Raw genomic sequence first — 23,429 nt, 5'->3', positions numbered from 1 at the left:
GTGAAAGAGAAACAGAAGAAGCTCTGCACCTTCCTCATGACAGTCACAGCTCATGCGCCCCGCAGCAGCTCCTGCATCTAGAGTTGTAAAGCCTGAAACTGAAAGAGAGAATATTTGCATGTTCTCAACAGACAGCATTTTTTTTCCTTTTGCACACACTCAGGATTTGAGCAGCAGATGGTGGATTCGTCCACGATGGCAGAAAAAAAAAAGTCGTCCGAGGTCAGAATCTCAAAATGTGCATCAGCGCGGTGATTCCTCATGAACGGGTTTCTCTCTCCTTCCCAACCCCACTGTCGGTTTCTCGCTCGCACGTGAACATGCGTGTTTCCATGGCAACAGCGCAGACAGGGGCTGCGCCTGGTCTGAGCGGAAACGTCTGTTTTCTCTGAAGGAGTTTCCAAGCAGAAGCCTGTCACCGTCCTGTGATTTGTGCTACGGCTCTCCTTTCTCGGGTTTGGGGTTCCGGCTCCTGCAGCCTCAGCATGAAATGAAACATGTCCTCACTGGGGGACACGAGGAAGCTTAGCTCTCATAATGTCCGCTTTGCCAGTATGATTACACGTTGGTGACATTTAACTTTCTGATAGTAGTGATTGAAAACAACTGAATTATATTTACTAATAAAACTAATCTGTGACTTTACCATCATACAGAAGACTTCTGTTATCTATAATCACTTTGGAATGAGGCGGAAAATAAATCAATATTTATCATGATAGACGTGATCAATGTCAATATTTAACACATCTGATCTAACATTTAATATTCAATGTGTAGTAGAATATTCACAGTGCACTTTGATCCAGAACCACACAGCATTCTGGGATATGTAGGCAGAAGAAAGACCTTAGTTGCTCAACCTCTCACAACCAACTAAAGAAGGTTGGTGGAATCAATTAACTCACTCACTCTTTGGTTGCCTAGCAACAACTTGTTGAGTAACTTCTGGCTACCTAGCAACGACCTGTTGAGTAACTTGCGCAGCAGCAGTTTAATGTTTTTCCAAAGTGCCTTAAAACCTCTTTAAAAAATTTTTTTAAAACTGCATGGAGTGAAAACTGGATAAAACAGGAAATATCACATCACCAGTTTGGTAGTATTTCAGATTTTTACAACAAAAACTAATCAGTAAATATCAATATCAACTGAAACACTTATATCGTGATAAGTTTCAAACCCTACCTTGGATGCAGAACGAATCCTACAGGCCCAAGCTCTACCTCTCTGATCGCAGTGATTTCTCACAAAGAAAAATTTCAGATCAGACATCACTCAGCAGCTTCTCTAAACCATAAACACTGAACGGATGAAGTTTTATTGCTCTTTTCTTCCCAGCGATGGAATTTCATGAAAACCTGCATGATCTGGCTGTGAAGGAAGGGTTGAAGGGCAGGAAGCTGCACAAGGCGGTGGAAAGCTTCACATGGAACATCACCATACTGAAGGTGAGAATCTTTAGCACAATAAGTGCAACATTCAGGGAATATTGAGCTACATAAACCATAATGGTTTAGATGCATTAAGCTGGCATGGTTGCTGGGCAATGGAGCCATTATAAAAGCCAGTTTCTGAATCAAGAGGAAAGATGACGAAAGCTTAGATTATTAATTTCATTAAATACATGGTTGCATCTAGATGGACGAGCTCCACATCCATCATGGACTACAACTTGACATAAAGTAAGGCTGAGGCAGCAGTGTAGTAGAAGAAAGAAATACTGCCACCTGCAGGTTGGAGGTAGCAGTCACTCAAACCCAATGTCTGACCATTTTTCCAGGAAACTCAGAATTATGCATCAGCATGAAAAAATGCAGCAATCTGTTGATTTTAAATCAATTCCTACGATTGCTGAATCACAAAAAACTGTTGTTACTGTAATATATACTGTACGAATCTTGAGAAATTGAGAATTTGTTCTCAATCAACTTACCTTGTAAAATAAAAATCTCACATTCGGTTTTAGACTTCTATTAGATACTTTGCATATGTGTATTTTTTTCTCCTGATGTAATCACTCTGATCTGTGCCCTCAGGGTCAAGCCGACTTACTAAAACATGCCAGAAGTGAAGTCCAGGAAAACCTCAAGCAGATCCACTACTCAGCACTCACCTGCAACCTGAGCAAAGGAGGAACAGCGGGCGGCTCCTCCGGCTCCACGGACTCCAAGAGCCGACGCAGCTTGGAGGCCATTCCTGAAAAAGCCACGGGGGAGGAGGAGCTGACGGATGAGGAAAACTGAAGACTTCCTGTCGTTCTCCTTCAGCCACATCTACTCTCTTCTTTCTGCATCTCCAAGCCTGGAGTTCCTCTGTCCATCTTCACCCAGGTGCTGTCACTCTTCACCCTCCATCATGGACATTCCTCAACCTAAAGCACAGTTAAAACTCCTTAGACCAATAGAATCATACGGATCATGTCTTTGTTTCAAACAAGAGATTTAGAAAACACAGGAAAAGGTTTTGCTACCCTTCAACTTTCCTAGACATCCAAGTGAAACTATCTGCTTCATGATTTTCCTGTTTCCTCTCCTGGATGAGTCAGGAGTGAACCAGCGGCCCTCAGACTGTTCCAGACTTTAAACACAAGCACTTCTACTTAGCGGACCAGAGGACACAAAGAAGGTCTTGGATTGTTGCAAGGATTTTTTTTTTAAAAGCACAATTTTCCTGAGCTGTGAATGTAACTGGGACTGAAGAGTGGGAACAAAAATGTTCAGAATGAGAGTAAAGAGCTGTTTACAATTCTGGACTTGTTCATGTTCTCGTTTGCCAAAACAGTAGTAAACTATGTGCATATACAGAGTTTCCTGTCAGCTTTTTTTCTGCAGAGTGCATCATTTTATTATTGTATACTTGGAAATATGAGAGTTATTTTATAAAAGTTATACGAACACAAGTGTGGAGAAAAAGTTTTGTTTGTGGACAAAACTTCCAACATGAGGAGGCAGAAGGACGTGAGAGACAGAGAGAGAATGTATCCATGTTGTTGTCCAGTCTCTCTACTCTGAACCAGCAGCTGCATGAAAGGATGTTGACACGTTTTTGTTCGTTCTTTGTTTAGATGTGCTTCTATTTCAGGGCAAGTTTTTACCAAAGTTCACTTTATGTTGGAGCTGAAAGTTTATTTTAAACCCAAAACTAAACCAGTTCAACTTATTTAGAAAGATGTAAACACGACAAATCAAATGTTGCTGGTAGTAATCTGCAGATAGCCACGGTTTATTAGCCTTATTTAGATTTTGAGAACATTTTACAGAAAAACGGTTTGTTGGATGAATGGACGACACGCTTTGAAGGAAACGACCTTATTAACTTAATGTTTAATTATACAGATTATTAACTGAAAGCCTTCTGCACATTACTTTCTGTATCTATGGTAGTGGCCATATACTTTAAGTGAACACAATTTTATTTAACAAACCTGCTAACAGTGTTAGAATGGCCTTTTATTGGGATATTAATATCCTTTTTTAAATTATGGTTAAACAATACTAAGTGAATATTGTTTCATAAACATTTACATTTTTGGAAACAGAACAGTACAAAATGATGGCATTTTTAAAGAAGGTCTTTTTTGTAGATTTTATTTTTTAAATAGGGATTGTGAGAAGTACTAATTAGTGATCAGTATCTTACTGCAGTAAAACTTATTTATACCCTTAAGCCCTCAAATTTAAACCTCAATCGGTGATTTTAATCATTAGCTAAAGTTTTTACTGCATCGTCTCATTCTTGCATAAGACGGTTGTCAAAGTGTTTTTCTTAAATTATTTTGCTGTTCTCTCAGAAAAAACAAACAAAATGCCTCTGAATAATTATACATGAGGATGATTCACAGTATTTTCTGGAACATTCTTTACACTTAATAAAAGTTAGACAAACCATCTAGGCTACACGTGCATTTATTTGAAAAAAGATTAGCAGTACTGCTAATAATATTAGCATTAGAACCTAATCTTATCCCAGAGCTTCAACATTAGGATGCAGTTAAACACATTCGACAGGACGCTTCTGGCTTCTTGAACAGTTTTCTTGGACTAACTTTGAAAAAGTTACGACCACTTTGTTTTTATGTATACTTCTCTGAAGCATTCAAACAGTGTTTGCCTCAACGAAGCCGCATTCAGAGGTTCTACTTGGTCACGGTTCAGGACAAACGTTTAGATCAGGGATGGCCAATTGGTTTTCCACTGGAAGCCACATGGTTGTTTGTCTCCTATTGATTGGTTAAAATCCTTTTTTCAAAAATATATTTGGTAATATGAGATGTACAGTATTTAGCTGTTGTAGCATACTGCATCCATAATCAGGGATGAGATTTGCTTCCAAGAAACAAAAATATCATGACCACATTATTTTGTTAACGGTCTTATCACCACTGGCCAACTGGTATAGAAGTAATTTCAACCTATTTACTAACCTACTTTTGTATTTATTAATTAAACTATAAAGCTTAGAAATACGAAGAAGAATGTAAATCATCTGCATGTCCAACAGAACAATAGTTGAGCGTTTGTCCAGGGCCAAAAAATGCTGATTCCAATATTGAAATTACATTTCTGCATGTTTGGTTCTTGCCTTGGCACATTGTCTACAAGAATCTCCTGGTGATTTTCAGTGCCTAAAACAGTCCAAAACGTTTTTTTAATGATGGAATACTCATCAGGAAATATGTGTTTGACTAATTCTTCAACAAAACGAGGCTCCACAGAAACATTGTTTTCCCTTCTCGCAGCAGTTTTGCAGATGTATTTTAAAGATAAATTAAAAGTAAATGTCTTAATAAGACAATCATGTTTTGTCTTGTGGAAACTTTAATGCTGGGCTAATAAATAAGAAATACAAGCCTATTTATTGTATAAATAGGCTTGTAAATAATTCAGTAAAAAATACCAAAATATCTTAATTCAGAATACCCTTAAACATGTTATATTTACCCATTTAATACTGACTATTGGTACTGTAAATTAACTTCTAATAACTAATGGAGAAATAATTTTTATGTTCAGTTCTACAAAAACTTTAGTAAGAAAAAAACATTGTTTGATGAAGGCATCAGCCAGATTATGTCTCAGACCAAAGATTAAATACAAAGCTTGATTTTAGTCGTTTCTGAAGCTGAGCTCAAGGCCACCAAGCTAAGTTTTAAAAACTGATGTTGGATAAGCTATCGTAGAGCCATCCGTCACACAATCTGAATATTGTGTTAATATTATCAAAAGTATCATTTTGCTTCTATATCAAATCAGACTAAGCGAGTTTTGAACCGGCATCAGCGTTCATGACAAATTATAATGGAGTCTTTTGTATTATAATTGGAAAAAACATCCTTGGTATTAATCCCATGATGCTGATATGTTCTTCCCTCAATACGCGCCAACGTTACCATGACGATCCCAACCTATGAAACAAATCTCATCTCAAATAACAATACACTGATAATAAACCCCCACAAACCTCGCCATACAGCGTTCCTTTAACCCTCGGCAAACTGTTATGCTCCATCACTGATCATTTAAAGCCCAATTTGTTCATTTTTTTTGTTTTTGACCGAGAAAGCTTTGACTAGCTTTGCTCTTTTGTAGTAAATTTGTTGAGTTTGTTTAAATCAAATGTTAAAAAAATGGCATTTTATAATTACATTTTCTCTAGTTTTATTTTTTCCTACGTCGGTGAACATGCAGGAGCTGAAACAGCAACAAACCCAGTTTAACTTATTAGCTTTAAAACAAAGACATCATTGGTAACCTATCTTTTGTCATTATTTAATACTTTTTTATTGAGCACATTTCAGTCAATGCTAAATCTTAAAACAACTCATTTTCTTTAAACTTATTTGCATTTATTATGTTACTTTGTTGCAGTGCTTATTTTTTATTCTAATATTTGATATTTAAATGATATCTAATTAGAAAAATGCCATCGAAATAAATGTGTGAAGAATGCTAGTCAAGTTGAAGCTAATAAAAATGTTTGTTTAATAAACTGATTATTACAGCTTCTGTTTAATTTAGTTTTTACTGGAATTTTTCCCAAGGCGAAAACTGATTACACTCAATTCAAAGTTATTATTTTCATGATGGAGAAAATCCCAAAATGCTGTCTCCACTTTGACTAAACCGTCTTGCAGTGAGCTAAAGTGACCAAAAGAAAAGAAAATTAAAACCCCATCACTTTGTTTCTGTGTCTGTTTCACTTTTAAGACTAAACAAATCTGCCAGCAACAATAAAATTGAGCAGAGAGCAAAATAAAACTTGCAGCACTTTTCAGCTCTAAATGCTTTGTTTGGAGTAGTTTTGTTTCCCTCCTTTTTGTTCATAGTTGTGCTTTTTGTTCCCAAATGTTGTCCACACTTCCTGGTGTTTCCAGCGAGCCGTCTCTGAACATCAGTGCTGTGCCAGAGTTCGTAATAATAAATGTCAAAACAAACAATTCAAATGTATTTCAAGTCTAATCTGTCAAGTTTTAAATAACAACCTCTGAATAAACAGTGTTGGATAATAACGACTGTGATGCGTTTCATTTTAAGAGCCGCATCATAACTCATACATGCTGATGTTTACTGCACAAATCATTTCAGCTTCTGGTCTGAACTCAGAATATTGGTTCAATTTATATTCATCTGAGTTCGTCCAGTTTATGTTGATGGTAAATCATCCTATACAGCAGATATTGGTATGGAGTTCCACAGGGTTCAATATTTGGACTAATACTCTTTACTCCTGATGAAATTATTAGACTGTGACATACATTTCTATTATCATGTTGATACTTTTCAGTTATATTAAGATGCAAAAGCTAAAACACGGAAATAGAAATTACCTTCATTATTTCAAAATGGGGAAATTCAAGTGTAACATACATTTATGTAAACAATATCAGGTATAGTATACTATGCAGTAAGGACAAAATAAAAAAACTGTGTAGTTAATGAAAATGGCATACTAAATTCCAGTGAGTAGGACAATTAAAAATGTTCATGAGTATTTGTGCATTAGAAAAAACAGGCCGTCTACCATTACATAATTTAATTAGATGACTAGTGTATTTTGAAAACAAATATCTGACTGACTAATTTCTTCTGTAGACCAAAAATGTCTGTGTAAAAGAAACATCTGCAGTAGCAAAGCTGGGGACTCAAATTATGATTAGAAAAATTAAATATCTTCCTAATTGCTGCCATCTTTTTTTTCCAAACTCCATTTTCTTTATCCAATCTTCCGCAGACCTTAAATCTCATAAAAGAAATAAATGTAATACTTTTCTAAACTGCATAGAAACAACAGAAAGAAAGGCAGTACTATTTGAACATGAAGTTACTAAGCTAAATAAATTGGTGTTAAATCAGAAATTCTTTCCAATTCCTTAGACAAAGCAAATAAAAACATGACATAAAACTGATAATATATAGTATAAAGTAGATTTGGATAAACCTGCTCTTTATGTTCAATTCACTGAAATACATACTTCAGACACAAATAGACCCAGAAGGGATTTTTAGATTCACAACACTATTTTCTCAATGAGAGGTCGCCTCTCTGCAGTGCAGCTGGTTACATGAGTGAAATCCAATCATCATTGGCTCTATGGCCGCCCCCTGATGAGTTCCCTCTGGCTGGCAGGAGCCAGTCGATGCGCTGCCCGACCCTGACCCTTCACCTCTCCTCTAGTGCCAAACAGACCGTTCATGCTCCAGGTTAAACCCATGTTGTAGGCGGCTAAAGTTCACATCACGTCTTTCTGTTGCCTGCTAAGTCGACTGAAACGGTAAGAAAATCCATCCACTTAAAATAGACATTTTCCTGAATTTATTCCTTTACATCTTGGCTTTGGTGTTTATCTAAACCAGCACCACTAGTCAGGGCCCAGTCCTTTTTTATACAAAAGACAATTAGGGCCATTGAAAAAGTAAAAATAAAAAAATAGGATTCTGGCCTTCATTCTCAAAATTCTGACTTTAATCTAAGAGTTAATCTAAGTTCAATCTTAATCTCAATTCTCACTTTTTTTCTGACTTTTTTCAAAATTCTGACTAATTTTGGAATTATGGAGGTTTTTTCTCAAAAATTATGGCGCTTTTTCTGAAAATGTAAGTTTTTCTCTCAGAATTCTGACTAATCTCAGAGTTCTGTCATTTTCTCAACTTTTCAAACTCTTTTCCTCTCACAATTTTGACCTTTGACCTTTTTTCCCCCCTGAATTCTGACTTCAGAAGATTAAATTAAAAATTCTGAGATTTAAGTCAGCATTCTTTTTTTCCTTTTTTCTATTGACCCTAATCATCTTCCCTAAATTTTGACATTTAAGCTTATGGTGGTAGCAAAATTAATGAATACCATCTCAAAAAATAACAAGAAAGCCTAGCTTTCTAGTAGCATAGGCGAAATAGATGAGGGTTGGTCCAAAATTTCTGCAGAGAACCACGCATAACTCACATCTGATGTTTCAAGCCGCACGTCAATGTGGATTTCAAGGACACAGCCTATTCCAAGTGCGAATGGACACATGCATCAGTATTGATTATGTGTGCGCGTGTGGAGCGGAGCAGAAAGAGCCTGGGGAAATAAAGCCACACTTTATTTCAGATGGACCTTCGTCTGCACGCTCACAAACACAGAGAGCTGACGCAGGAAACCCGGCTCCTTTTTATGAACACACCAGCTGCTCAGCAAACCGCATAAACTTTATTTGTATACCGAGTGACCTCACCAGACCTCAGACTGCAAGTACAGAATCATAATTTGACTCTAATCCAGAATTTCTTTGGGTTGAAACGGGGATAAAATTTCCATCAATGCTTGAATCTTTTGTCTGAAAAAACGTCCAGAAGTCTTGAGATTTCCTGAAAGCACGAGTCCCACGGGAGATAAAAGCTCACCTGTGTGTTCTCTGCTGCTTCACTGCTTCAACACACACAGCTCTGCAATCTGCTAAATGTGTGTAAAGAACATAAACGGACCACAATGGCTCCCTCTAATGCACTCTAAAAGGAGCTTTTTAACGAGACTGAGCATGTCATTGAACGTTTATAACACAAAATGGCTTTCAAAAAAAACCATAGCCAAGTTCAATTTGAAGGAACCCATTTGCAATTCGCCGGGTGAACCGCTCTTAATTTGCTGCAGGCAGTGTTTAAAGCAAACACTCAGGAGATTAGTGATTATGGCTTCACCTTGCAACCCTTTTCTATGTAGATTTACTGATTTAGAGCAAATGGAAATATGGTCCAGGTATATGCATCAGTTTGAGAGATACTGGAGAAGAGCCACATTTTGAGATTGTATGAGAGTCACTGTTGAAGGTTCTGAGGAGACATTTTCCCAGAAGGAGTCACTATCAACAGCGAGATTAAGATAAATGGATACGTCTGGTCGGATGGATGCGTCTGGTCTGGAGTGCATGTCTCAACGTTAAATCATCCTCTGTGTGTTTAAGAGTGAAGTGCTGGTGCTTGACGGCTGAAGACGTGTTTGGACGAGATTTTAAACAAAGGGACGAAGCAGAAGGTCCCCTGGGTTCAAATTATCCAAAAATAAAGTTGTATTGCAATAAGTTAGAGCATTGTGACACCAAAAATCTAAATTCTCAGAAAATTCAAATGTTGCATAACTTTTTTTAAAAGAACTTTTAAAGCAGAAATGCCATGAAAAGATAGTGATCAAAAGCCCTTTCAAGAGTTTGGTGAAGATGAAGTAGAACCAGAACCAAATATGGAGAGGCAGAATCTGGAACAAACTTCTGGAAAACCACAAAACAGCCGAAACTCTGAATTCCTTTAAATCTAGACATGAAACTCACCTGTTTAGAGTTGCTTTTGAACCATAATAAACGACACAATGACCAACATGTGTAATGATGGCAAAATGTTTACTGATTTTCTCAATTGCTGACTTTGTGTTTTTATGTTTTTATGCTGTAAAGCACTTTGAACTGTATTGTTGCTGAAATGTCCTATACAAACAAACTGATCTGTAAAAACCATCTAAAACCGATGAAATTATTTAGAAAGAACAAGCATGAAGATAACTAAACTGGTGCAGAATTATTCTACATTTATTACATCTGCATGATCGATTGTGCCAATCGTAAGTTTATATCATTAAGTTTCAGTGGACCAAATGTCCTCCACAGCGATGTAGAAATTAGATTCGCCATCACTGCCAATCCTTCATGGTGTATTTATCTGGCATATGCAAATGTCACAAAAACAGTTTGATCTGGTCCAAACAAATCATTTTCAGACATTAGACAGTCATCTGCCTACAGGTTAGATACCAACTGCTGATAAACTCTCCTCTTTTTAAAAGGAACTGAACTCTTTGAACTGATAGAAACACGTTGCATAATGCATGCCGAGTAAAGTGAACAGGTTAACTGCAGACATTCCTCCAGGTCTGGACTCTGTCTTTGACAGTATTGTCTTAATTGCAAAGCAGTCCCATAAATTACTGCCCACACTTTACCGTACAGAAATGTTTCTGCCTGAAGGCTTAATGTGCAACACCAACTGCAGCGCAGTTATCTCATATCATATCTTCTCTCACTAAATATTTCATGATCCGCTCAATGCTTCGCTCTCAGTCCCAGAGCACCAGCTCTAGTCTTTCTGGGAAGCTCTTCAGACGCACAGAGAGCCACTAGCACAGATTTATCGCCGCCGTTGTGATTGTGACCGAGTCATGAGCCTCGTGTTGCAGTTAAGGGAGCTTCTGAGGCGAACAGCGTTCAGAGGAGCATCGACGAGCGCAGACTCTCGGTGCTCATCTCAGAACTGAATTACTGACTGTCTCTGAGAGATGCCAAGGAACGTCCTGAAAATTGACAGCTGGCGCGGATAATGCGGCAGCCAATAACACGGTTTTTCCTCAGCTCAAGGGATGAGATTGTGTTAGCCATGCTTATCTGAGACGTTTAATGGAGGGAACATTTTTTATCACCCTCAGCCATCAGAACACTGAGCCTTAAGAGATGCTTTTATTAACCATGAGGTTGTTAATGTCCTCACACAGAGTTTTAGTTTAATGGTTCACACTAAAGCAGTGTGGTTTCATATTTATTCAAACACTTGTACAGGGTTTAGAGACAGTTAATGTGTGTATCCAAGACAAAAAGATGTGAATGCATGCCAAAGACAATGAAGCAACTTATTTACCATTTGATAATGCACATAAAAATACAGGTTGCAGTGTCAACTCTAAAACTCACATTTATCATCCCTGAACTAAACACGCCAGAGTAATCAAAGCTGCAGTGCCACACTTAGAAAATGTACATATTAATAAAATTTAGGAGTCATTTAATTTTTTTCTGAGTCCGCGTTGGACTCCACCGTGGTTTAGGGGTTTTTGCAGCTTGTTTTTTGCAAATCTAGTCAGCCTGTTAATAAAACATATATAGAGACCGATTTGTATGTTTTAGTTGTATATTTTGGTTCAATGAAGCCAGGTGTACAGCTGAGAAAAAACAGGAAGCTCTGACCTTTCTTCAGACTCTATGTTCCTCCACATTTCCATTGTGCTTATTTAAATGAGGGACTCATATCAACACATAAAATAAAAACTTACTTGATGTACCAGAAAAATAAAATGTTCATAAAAAGTGCGTCTGAGATGCTGAGATTTGCTCTGGTGGTGGATAGTTTGGAGACCTTAGCTCTCCAAGACATCTGGAAGTGAAGTTGATTTTTGTTGATATTGACCAAAATAAACCAGATTAGAAATGAGTCAACAGTACTCAGAGTATTTATGGCCAGTAAACATTTTGTCACGCTACAGTCAAAAATATTTAATGAATTGTTCTGGGACTTTATGTGATGCATCAAAATAAAGTAGCGTATCATTAAGAAGTGTCTTCAATATTCCTATCCTGATGTTTAGAGACCAAGCAGCACAGCAGTCACGTTTTTGAACTGTGGGAGGAAACTGATCCCATGAGTGCCTGGGGGAAAACACACATGCACAAGTAGACTCGATATCGAGCAGAATTAGAAATCAGGACCTTCTTGCTGTTAACTGAAAGGAAATCATTTGACTTTTTTCATCCATAAGACCCTTTAAATGGGCGCCATTGTGCGTTTTTCAGGCACATAGTGCTATTTTATAGCACACTCAAGTAATTATTTCACCTTCAGTTGCTAAATAAATTTGACCTCACAATTTGATGTCTTGAAATTGGCCTCTGTCTCTTTAAGAAGCTCCAGTTCTTTCTGAAATCCCGCATTCATTCACAACAATGAGTTTCCATTTACAACCGATCTTCTTGGACGAAGCGATGGACTGAGAAGTAGGGGTGGAGCAACATGGACTTAAATATTTATCACAATATTTTGTGCCACCATTTTGATATTAAAAGTGATAAGAACTACTTGTTACGTCTTTTAGGTAACTGTATGTAACTGCTTAGGACACCAGTCACATTTAGTGTAATTTGTATCACTAAGCTGCACGGACATTTCAAAATGTATTGATAACTATTGATATTTAACTGAACAAAGATGGGAGCAAATAGTAAAACTAAATCCCAAAGATATAGACAGTTTTGGGGAGGTTAAACATCATTAATTGAAATTCATTGTGACAAGAAATCAAAAGTTTTCTCAAGATAAGAAATGTATTATGATGAATTGTAAACTGATAAACTACGGAGAAGTAGTTTGTGTGGTGAGATTGGCGTCATACGAACTACATCATACAAAGTTTGACCAAGTGTTTAATTGCTGATGGTACTTTAGAGAGCAAATATTTAGGGATCCCCAAATGTTTGTCATGGCGATTCAAGGATTTATTAAACATGAATAAAAGAAAGCAACACTCCAGGTACGTTTGGGATGAGGGAATAAGATCACAACATCATAACTTGAGCTTTTTGAGCTCTATATAACTTTACATAAAGCTCAAAAAAGTTGATTTAACCCAGGGGTCTCAAACTCCAGTCCTCAAGGGCCGCTGTCCTGCAACTTTTAGATGTGCCTCTGCTGCACCACACCTGAATAGAATAATTAGGTCATTAGCAAGGCTCTGGAGAACTGATCTACACAAGGAGGAGTTAATTAAGCCATTTCATTCCAGCGTTTTGTACCTGTGGCACATCTAAAAACTGCAGGACAGCGGCCCTGGAGGACTGGAGTTTGAGACCCCTGATTTAACCTAATAACCCCCTTGAAATATCATGTAAAACTGTGAAATAGATCAGACAGTTACCCTTAGATATTGAAATATTTATACTAAAATCAAACATCTTCTCTTTTTCTCAAGGTGAGTTTTCTGCCTCTGATGGGAGCAGAGAGGCCGTTAAGCTGGCAGGCGTTTCAGGAAGGAAGTGGAGTTGAATGACCCGCCGTTGGGGACAATGTCACACTGCAGCTCTCTGTATTTCTCAGAGCGTGACACAATAACGACTTGTTCCTGCCACTGAACATTGTGGCTCTGCTTGGACCGACGCCACAACTGTACAGTCAGAAGTTCCCATCCCCTCAGCAGCCCTCCCAACAAACTCCGACTGTGCTCCGCCTCCCTCTGTACACATAATGGTTCCTTCTTCTCGCACAATGCCGGGACCAAAACATGTCGAGTAACACCAGTTGATGTCACCCTGAGGTCAGAGGCTGTCTGCCTTGCTCAGAGGCACTCTGTCAGGGACTGCTTCCAGTCCATCATAATAACTAATACTCGTTTTTGTCCTGAATGTAATTGTAAGGGAGGAACGGTGGAGGAATGACATCTATTCTTAATGAAAGCACATCCAGGCAGCGCTGTCCATTAAGAAGAATAATTGTTTGGTTTCTTTTGACTTGATTAGAGAAGCTGGTGGGCCAATAAACTCCAGGACAGATATTAATGTAATAGCTGAAGCAGCTGGTTCCTGACAGAGTTACGATCCATTGTTACAGGAGGGAAAACAGACAGGAGAGAGTCGGCGAAACGGGGGAAACAGAACGGCACAAACAGAACGGCACAAAAAGCGTTTGTTCCACAGAGAGAAAAAGAGGAAGTTCATAAAACTCTGTTTGCAGAACTGACAAAGAGAAAGGCTGAGAGTCAAGGCTAATGAAGCTTATACTAACAACAAAAAACTTATTTTATAACTAAATTATGTTATCACAGAGAAAGGCAAACATCTAGCAACCAACTGATGAAAATATTAAACTGGAAAGTTGTTCAGCAGACAGACACTTACACCATGTGACTGTGTTTGCAGAGTGCTGTATGCAAGCATATTAATGGAAAGTTGGTTAAAAAAAATTTAATAAAAAATGAATTGTCAGTGCAACCTTAAGAGGACTGAGGCAAAGTCCATTCAAATTTGGCATTCAAATTTTGTGGAAAGGCACATTGATGTTTCCACAATCAGCAGCTGTGTTTACATTAACCATAAAATTACGCAAATTGAAATTATGAAAATAAAGTTGCTTAATGGAAACGCACAAATAAAAAATAAACTCTCACTTTTTTGTACATTTTGGAGGTGTGTTTTCATCTGGCAAAACTGCAGACACTTTTTTATATCACACAATTCATGCGTTTCTGATAAGGGCGATATGGGCAACTGCCCAGGGCGGCATCTTTTGCATCTTCTGAAGAACTGAATTTTGCTTTCATTAATTGGAAGCCATAGTCATCAAAATTATTGAAGATAAATACTTGAAATGAATTGCTGTGCTTTTTGACTCTCTCTAAGCTAAACTTTCAATGTAAAATTAAATACATAAACCTTTGAATGATTCTAATTAAATCAAAAGCATGTTTTAGAGTGCAGTTCTTCCAAAGACTATTTGACGCTTAAATTTATGCAATTTTGTTTGTTTCACGTTTTAAATTTTCAGAACAAATAGACAAACGGAACCTAAGTAAATATTAAATGCAATTTTGAATAACTAAATTTATTAAGAGGAAAGAAAAACTATCATAATCAATCTAGACTTACATGAAAAAGCAATCCATAATCCCTTAAATACAGAACCTGTTTCAGAACATTAAGTAGGCTATAAAAACTAAATGCCGTTCACCTCCCAAGGAGTGGCTACTAAAATTTATCCAACAGTGTACTGACAACTCATCATGGTGCTCAGAAATGAACCCTGAAGCTCTAAAGCACTGCATGCTTCATTTACCTCAGCCAAGTGTTCATGGCTGACTGAACAAAAATTGCATAGGAGAATTTGCATAACCAAACTAGTATGACCAAGAATTTGAAGAACAGCAGTGATTAATGACTATGTTCCACGTGTCCAGAGTCAAACACAGAGGTGGAAACATCATGCATTTATGCAGTTTGTCTATTAATAACACAGCGTGAGTTCAGGTTTAGTGGCCAATGAATGGGAACATTTACTATAAAATATGTAATGTGAACCATCTTCCCTCATCCAGAACACTGGATGTCATAGAGCAGTGGTCTAGGACATCTTCCGCGGACCGGTACCGGTCCGTGGACCAATTGGTACTGGGCCACGCAAGAAATAATTAAATACATCCGTTTTATGTATTGAATCTTGAGGATCTTTTATTTTGAAAATCCTTTAACCGGATTCTGTCGGTTACGTCTTGAGCACCAACATTGAGCCCACAAGCAGCAGAATGATTTAGAAACAGCAGCAACAGCATCGGTGTTCCCCCTGCCTTCCCCCAGCACTGCAATTATAACTGATTGTTTTTAGGTTTTCCTATTAAACTACTCTCCTTCTCCCAGATTTCACTAACTCTAATACAGAAGCTTTTAGAGATGCTCATGTTTTTAGCAGCAAGAGGGGCCCCTTAGTCAAATTCTGCTCAAGGCCTCAGACACCCTTGGACCGGCCCTGCGTGGTGAGTTAAATCCGCAGCACTGCGCAACAAACAGGAGATTTAATTCAATTCTGATAATGTGGCTTTAGTAGCTCTTCCATTTCGTGTCTGTTGACTTTTTAGTAGGAGCCACAGAAACTGTTCTGGTTGCTGGAGCTAATGGCACGAGATTTTCAGAGGATGCGCGCATTAACTCTGGCTGACTAAATAACGCATTTGATTCGGTTTGATGCATCGTGTAACCGGAAAAATAATACTAAAAATAATAAAACAATATAAAACCAGCATGAAGCGTGACTACGAGGAGACTGCGAAAGCTAGTTTGTGTACAGATGAGCTGTTGTCAAAGTCTGCAGAAAACTCTGAAAGGCTTATTTGTCCCTGAAAGTAACAAATAAAACCAAATCTGGCAGATTAGATCAAAAACAAGAAAAAGTTTTTACATCTTTTGCAGAAGAATTCATATAACTGAATATACATTTATTAAAGACAGGCTTTCCTTGTTTTATTGTGTCGTAACCCTGATGGGGTTTTTTTTTCTGCTGCATGGAAACACTGGGCTGGTAGATCACAGGATTAATCAATAATGTGACTTTCCAACTGACCCACATGTGTTATATTTACTCAAATGATTCATTCACAGAAACAATCAGCATCCCACTTATTGCTCTGGTGCGGTTATCAACTAAAAGCCAATGCCTGTAGGTTAGGGATGCCCAAAGTTGGTCCTCGAAGGCCGGCATGTTTTGGTTCTCTCCCTGGTGGTACCAACAACCTTTTCTGCATGTCAACGTTCTTCTTAGGCCTTCTAACGAGCCATCATTTGATCCAGGTCCGTTAAACCAGGGAGATAACTAAAACATGCAGGATGCCGGCCTTCCAGGACCGACTTTGGGCACCCATGCTGTAGGTTGTGTTAGGGCTAAAGATCTCACTCAGACGTGGTCAGATGTAACTGGTTTGAGTCGCTCTTTATCCTCATAACATAAAAATAACTTGAATGTTTGGTAAGATTATGAAAACAATATTTTTATTGTATTAGAAGAACCCTGAGGAAGAGCAAATAGAAGCTGTAGACACGACATGGGTTCAGTAATCGTGATCTGCAGCAAAACCAATCTAGGAAAATAAAACAAAAAGATGCTTCACATACAAAACACAAAGTTTATGCCCAAAAAAAGGAAGAAAAAAGTCAGAATTAGCTTCTGCCAACACAATTGCTTTCCTGACTGGCACATTCCTAACCTGATGATCATGAAACCTGAAAAGGAAAGTTATTTTCTTCTGATCTTAGCTGTATGGAGTTGTTTTTAAAACTAAACCAGCAGTGTTCTATCAGAAGCCCCAGCTCTCATATTATAGCTTTGTGACAAAATACGCAATCACAGGCGCCCTTATTTATCACATTAATAATTCAAAGGAGGCTTGTGTACAATGCTGCAGCATAAATCTAAGCTGTTTGTGCAAAATGTGTCAAACCACAAAGTCACCACTTTAGATTCAAACTGTCCTCCTCAAATGAAAGAAAAATAAAACTCTGCTCTAAATTCATCACTCTCAAACTTGACTGAAATTTGCAGTTGCACACATGAAACAAGCCAGTTGCCTGCTGGAGAAATGTTTAATGAATCAAATGTTTGGTCTTAATGCTGAGAAGAAAGTTTGGATGAATCAAGGTGAGGCTGGCGAGTATCAACTCTTAAGCATAGAGGTGGTGGCATCATGCTATGGGGCTGTTTCACTGCCTGCAGAAAGTAAATCCAAAAATGAAGAGAACTACCAAAATTCTCCACCTTGAGTCATTAGATGGTAGAAATATCGACATTTTTAGGTCTACCAGCAAGAGTTCAAAACGGATTTTAGATTAATTGAAGTAGGTCATTACTTTAGCTTCCCCAAAGCCCTAAACCCCGAGGTACTGCTTACTAACGAGTCCTTATTCAAATATTAGTTGAGCACAGGGGATGCGTAATTTTGATCCTGTGTTTATTCGAGTAAATCCACCATAAATAATGAATTTCAGATTTGTGCAGCCAGTTATTGATGTGTTTGCAGTGTTAAAGAAAGTTGGAGTAAATCATAAAGATTGAAAAATTGATTCATATTCATGATGGGTCTCACTTTAAATGTACATCTGAGATTTACTGGAATCTAGACGCCAAAGATTAATATCTCGTTGTTCTACATTACAACAAAAAAAGTTAAAATACATTACAAAATGTAAATGGATTGTTTAAAGCACTTCATGTGTTTTTAAAGTTGTTTAAAAATTATCACCTTTTAACAAAATAAAGGAAGCGGCCATGTCTCAGCAGTAGATTTTGAGTTGTCCTCTGCTGCCATCTGGTGGCTACCAGTAATTACTGCACAAAGGACAGGAAGGACCTCCTTTCCCTGCATCTCGTTTACACAGCACTTTCGATTTCTAAATTAAGTCATGACCTCCTTCAGTGTTTCATCTCAGCTGTTTCCAGGTCAACATAAGCATCTTTTAGCATATTTCAGGTGCAGATGGAGAAAACCTAGGCTGGTAGATGAGCTACACTACAGAGGGGCTTTCATATCATATTCTCCTGTCTAATCACTAAAGCTTTGTAGTTGAACATTCCAATAGAAAAAAATTGTCATTTTCCCTAAAAAGTTGCAATAAAGGTCATAAATTGGCCACTAGTTTGAATAGAAATGTGAACAAAAATGGGGGATTTCCACTAGATGGCAGGTTGAGCTCAGACAGAAAGCTGCCTCCATTTTTCTTCCCTCTTCTCTGGAGTTTTCATCACATCGTGTCTTATTCTGCTGGGAACGCCCTCCTCGATTATCACACCTGCCCGCTTCCTTTCTGACTCCATGCCAGGGGAATGCAGTACCCTGCTCCCACAATGCACTGCATCTCCCCTCCGTGAGGAAACACTGATGTGCGGCTGTGAGCATATGGCACCAGCTTATGGAAAAAAAAGGAAAGAAATACTTAAATGAGTCAGAAATTAACCTTTGTTTTGATGTACAGTATGTAAATGCAAACAGCCGCACAGGCTTGAAAGGATGGATAGAAGGTGAACTCAGGTTTGTACCTTTGTTTTGTAGAGTAAAAGTTTCCTTCAGAGGATACTAATGGAGCTTATTTTCATATAAATAAAATCTAAGCTGGACTTTAGAAGAAAGGTAGCTTGATTAAAACTTTAATCAAAGTTTACTTGATTAAAACCCTGAAATGTGTTTGCTTAATGTTTGTTTTTATTATCTAGAGAGGAAGATACTGCCATATTGCATAGCCAAAAGCATCCACCAGTTTACTTCAACATGGAACCTGAAGTCAGAGTAAAAGCAAATAAGTTTGGGACAACTTTAGGACAATTGTTCACACACTATATAGTCATAAATGGTTAAGCGGGATCAAGATTCATCGCTGAACATGAATCGCTGTAAATGTAGCCATTTCTGCTCTGGTGTCAGTGGTAGAAATTGTGAAATTTCAAACAGGTGGTTGATGAATATGAAGACTATTTTTAATCAGGAAAATATTTCCAACAGATTAAAATGTTCTTGCAATAGTACAAAATGAAGCATCAGTTTTATGTATAAATCACCCTTCATACTAAAAGCAACTCAAACACAAACAGTTACCCACCCCAACCTCACATGAAAAAACGCACAACTTTAAGGAAATTACACCAACTACGCAGAGATGATACAATTCAGGAAGTACAGATAAAAAGATGGGACTTGAGCCTGATCTTAAAGGCAGGAACATTTTCTGCAGCCCTCAGGTTCTCTGGCAGACCATTAAAAAAACGGGGGCCATAATATTGGAAAGAAGCTTCAGCATAAATGTGTGTTCTGACTCTTGGAGCTGTTAATAGTGTGGTGTCAGAGGACATCAGGTATTTGTGTTATTAGCATTTTATTTCATTTTTGCCATTTGCTCCTTGCTAGGACCACAAAAGCAGACCTTAGTGAACCCAAAACCCAAATGAAGTTGACCAAACACAAAGAATTTCAAAGAAACTGCATCCCAGATCTTGTTGTTATTCCTGATAGTACACAAAATATTTTTCTTTCAGTTGAGTCACAACATTTAGCACCATTCTTTTAATAAGGTAAACATGCAAAACCCACTTTATGTAACATATAACAATGTCACTGTGAACTTCATCCCACTGCTTTGACTCGCTCTCCCACAAAGTACTAAGACTATTAATAGTCTTAATAGTATTGCCAAAGCAGGGACGCTTTGGCAACTGCCAGATGACAATTTCTCAAAGTGATGTCTCCACTTAACTGTGTACAGTTTAAAAGTCCTGATTTTTTGTAAATCAGCTCCTTTAGACACTTACTGTTGGCTTTCATGTGAACCAACTTGCATCAAAGTCAGTATCAAATCAATAAACAGCCTTTATTACATCGTCCTTAGCCATATAGTTCAGATATCAGATGTAATTAAATCCTTTAAGGAGATGAAGATTCTCTTTGTTTTGAGACAGCATGAGTATCCCCTGTCCTTGATTGCAGATCACATCTACAGCTCTTTGTTTACTCCGAACCACAGTGTGCTGCATTGTTTGTCGGGCCGAGGAAGCCTTGATGGAATCAGGGTCCATTAACATGGAAGGCAGCGTTGAGGTGACTTTAGCTCCTAATTAAAAACAGATGTGTCCATTTAATAGTCTTAATACTTTGTGGGAGAGCGAGACAATCACCGCAGAAATATCTATTTGCCTCATTAAATCGAGAGGCTTGATCATGATGAGAAGCAGGGTAATGAATGAAGACAGACATGTTTACCGGGTTGTTTAAACAGTGTTTGCTGGAAGGAGAGATTTGTTGTTTAGTGGTGCCATGAGGAGGAGGAAAAGAAGTGGGTGGGATGGGGGTCCTCAGGTGAAGACTGGTATGATAAATGCTACATGGAGTCAGTTAAAAATAAGGATTGACCGAGTTTAAATCACTTCTGGAACTGATCCAGGCTTCAGAGTAGTTGGCAGTTATTTCAGGCCCATCTAGCGCAATGAGAGGCTACAGAATAGCCCCGTTTATTTGCCAATTGTCAACACTGTGTAAAAAACCCAAGTACAGGTAATCAAACAGTGGTGTTGCATCCGGTTGGTCTGGTTGGCTAACCTATGTAATGAAAATACTGCAGCCATTTTAAATCAGGAAGTAACTTACTATTAAAGCTGCAGTATGTAACTTATAAAAAAATATATTTTTTACATATTTGTTGAAGCTGTCACTATGATGTGACAGTATGGTACGAAACATAATCTGAAAACAAATTCTAGATCCTCTGTCTTTGAGTGCTATCTAGAAACAACCAATTAGAGCCATGAGGCGGGTCTTAGCGCTGTCAATCACCCATTGCTCTTTGCTACTTTGCAGCTAGCGCAGCATGTCATGCTCAGGCTAGTTGGCATATCCACCAATGGCAGATAATGTTTTCCTGCATCAGCAAGTTGTTTCTCTACCATCAGTACATTTAGCAGCGAGTACATGAGAGGTTGATTGACAGTTCTAAGACCCTCCTCCTGGCTCTTTTTGGACGGGAGCGATGCAGTTCTTCAGACGGCAATAGCAGATGGAGAAGATTGATCTTTTACACATTATTTGTCTCATAACATATTGTCACAATGTGGTGCCAATTTCAACAAATATGTAAAAAATATTTTTATAAGGGTGACATATGAAAAATAAATTTTATATGTAACTCTTTTAAGTACTTAAGAGTTTTTCTTCAAACCAGACTCCACATTTTCAAAACTGTTAACACACAGACGTAAACAGCAGCACTCATGGTCAAAGTGACACATTTTGTTTGTCAAAGGCGCTAACCGTGCCAAAGCATTTAAAATATGAAACAAAAGCAAATGCTGCCTTGAAAACAGCACAACTGGTAACCAAGTGTATGAACTACTGCAATCAATCATTACATAATGGATGACAAAATACAGCCCAGAGAGAAAATAGCCCACAAAAAATATATTATTTCTGTAAACCTTTTGCTATGCTTGAAGGCTCACTGATGTTGTGGGGTTTACATGCTTTAGCTATGAGTAGCAGAGTCATTTACAGTTGTAAAAGTATAAGCTACTTTCTGATGTGACTGTGGTTCATTTAGTCTATTGTAAATAAAAACTCTTGGATCTTTGTAGACACTGTGGCAGTACAGCATCTTGAGATCCAGCCCATGAAAATCCAAAATAATCTTGGTCATACTTGCTTCTTGTCATCTTGCTTGGTCCAGACTATTTCCTTACTCAGACTAAAATTAATTACTAAAAATCAATCAATTTTGTCTCTGGCTTAGGCTAGTTTTTCTTCTCTCTCTCTCATGGGGAGAAAATGGATGGGTGGAGGGCAGGACAGATACATCGATGAACAGATGAATGAATGGATGCATATCCAACTGGACAGTTATGGACAACTGGACATATGGACTGAATAACAAATGGATGTACAGACTACAGTATATGGAACAAAGGATAAAAAAAACATTTTTTTTCCACAATTCTTTTCCATATTTTACCAGGAAAATTCTTAAATTAGACAGAATTCCTGTGTCTTATTGATTTGTCAAGTTTACCGTTTCAAAATTATTGTGATATTAATGTCCATAATTTGCATGCGAGTTCTGTTTAATTTCTAAATCCTGAAGCGCACTCTGATGCCTGATGATACAGAGTATCGGCCATGTTGTGAGTATGAGCGGGGACAAAGATGTGTGTGGACATTTCAGATTTGCTCAGGGACCAGTTGTCACATTCCATCATTGGAGTTGTGTGCTAACACCAGAAACTGCTGCAGGACAGCTCGCTAAATGGCTGCTGAACCTCAGGATCAACAACGGTGTTACTGTTACCATGTTTGTTCAGAGTCCTGCATCATTTAGAAACCAGAAAATGAATCTTGAAAGCCTGGGAAGCCTCATTCTGTTTGGTTATTAGAAGGAAAAGAACAAGCAAGGGAAGGAAAGCTCATGAAATCTAAAAGATTAAATTATTACAATAGAAAAAATACAATAAATAAGGCATAAACAGAACCCGATAAGATTTATCTGCAGCTTGGTGCTGTGTATTCTAAATCACTAGTCAGTGATAGTTGGCTGATCATTCTCCTGTTAAGTCTTCATTTTTATTTCTGAAATTGGTGAACAAGTGAAAACCCTGTTAACCAATCAAAATGCATTACTCCCTTATGAATCGCATGGAAAATGTGCAAAGTGTGCTAAAAGCCAAAAGGCTTACAGTTACTCTGGAGGAGTATTTTGAGATGGGAATGCTTCTCTCTATCAGAGATGGTTGGAGTTGATCTGCAGATGAGAAATGCTGGAAAAATCCAACAAAATAAGAACTAGAGCAAAGATTCCCTTTCCTACAGTGATTGTAAAGATGCATGCAGAGCTACAACAGATTATGCTTAGATCAGAAATGTCAAGATCAAGCCTGAGGGACACATGAGGCTGACAGTTCAATTGTATCCTGCATGCTGGATTGCAGTGGACCCACTGTTGGGGACTAAAACCATCCACTAATAGCTGAATAATTGAGATCCCGTTCAAACACCAAATATACCTCAATATGCATTAATACACACAGTGGAAACTATCTTGGCACTAATAGTTTTTTTTTCTGCTCTTGGAAGGTAAAGCC

At 38.0% G+C, this 23,429-nt stretch overlaps 1 protein-coding gene across 3 annotated transcripts in view; it reads left to right on the top strand.

Moving 5' to 3' along the window:
- plcl2 (phospholipase C like 2) overlaps positions 1–6,505 on the top strand; it is a 50,155-nt gene extending 43,650 nt beyond the window's left edge. For all 3 annotated transcript variants that reach the window (XM_028012602.1, XM_028012601.1, XM_028012603.1), the window contains 2 exons: positions 1,339–1,448; positions 2,037–6,505. In XM_028012602.1, the coding sequence (XP_027868403.1) occupies positions 1,339–1,448; positions 2,037–2,243 (317 nt within the window). In that variant the 3' untranslated portion in view covers positions 2,244–6,505. The remainder of the gene's footprint in view (positions 1–1,338; positions 1,449–2,036) is intronic.
- Positions 6,506–23,429: the final 16,924 nt, after the last annotated feature.

Source organism: Xiphophorus couchianus, chromosome 3 (genome assembly GCF_001444195.1).
Source record: "Xiphophorus couchianus chromosome 3, X_couchianus-1.0, whole genome shotgun sequence".
Lineage (NCBI taxonomy): Eukaryota > Metazoa > Chordata > Actinopteri > Cyprinodontiformes > Poeciliidae > Xiphophorus > Xiphophorus couchianus.
This window is presented reverse-complemented; position numbering and strand designations above follow the sequence as displayed.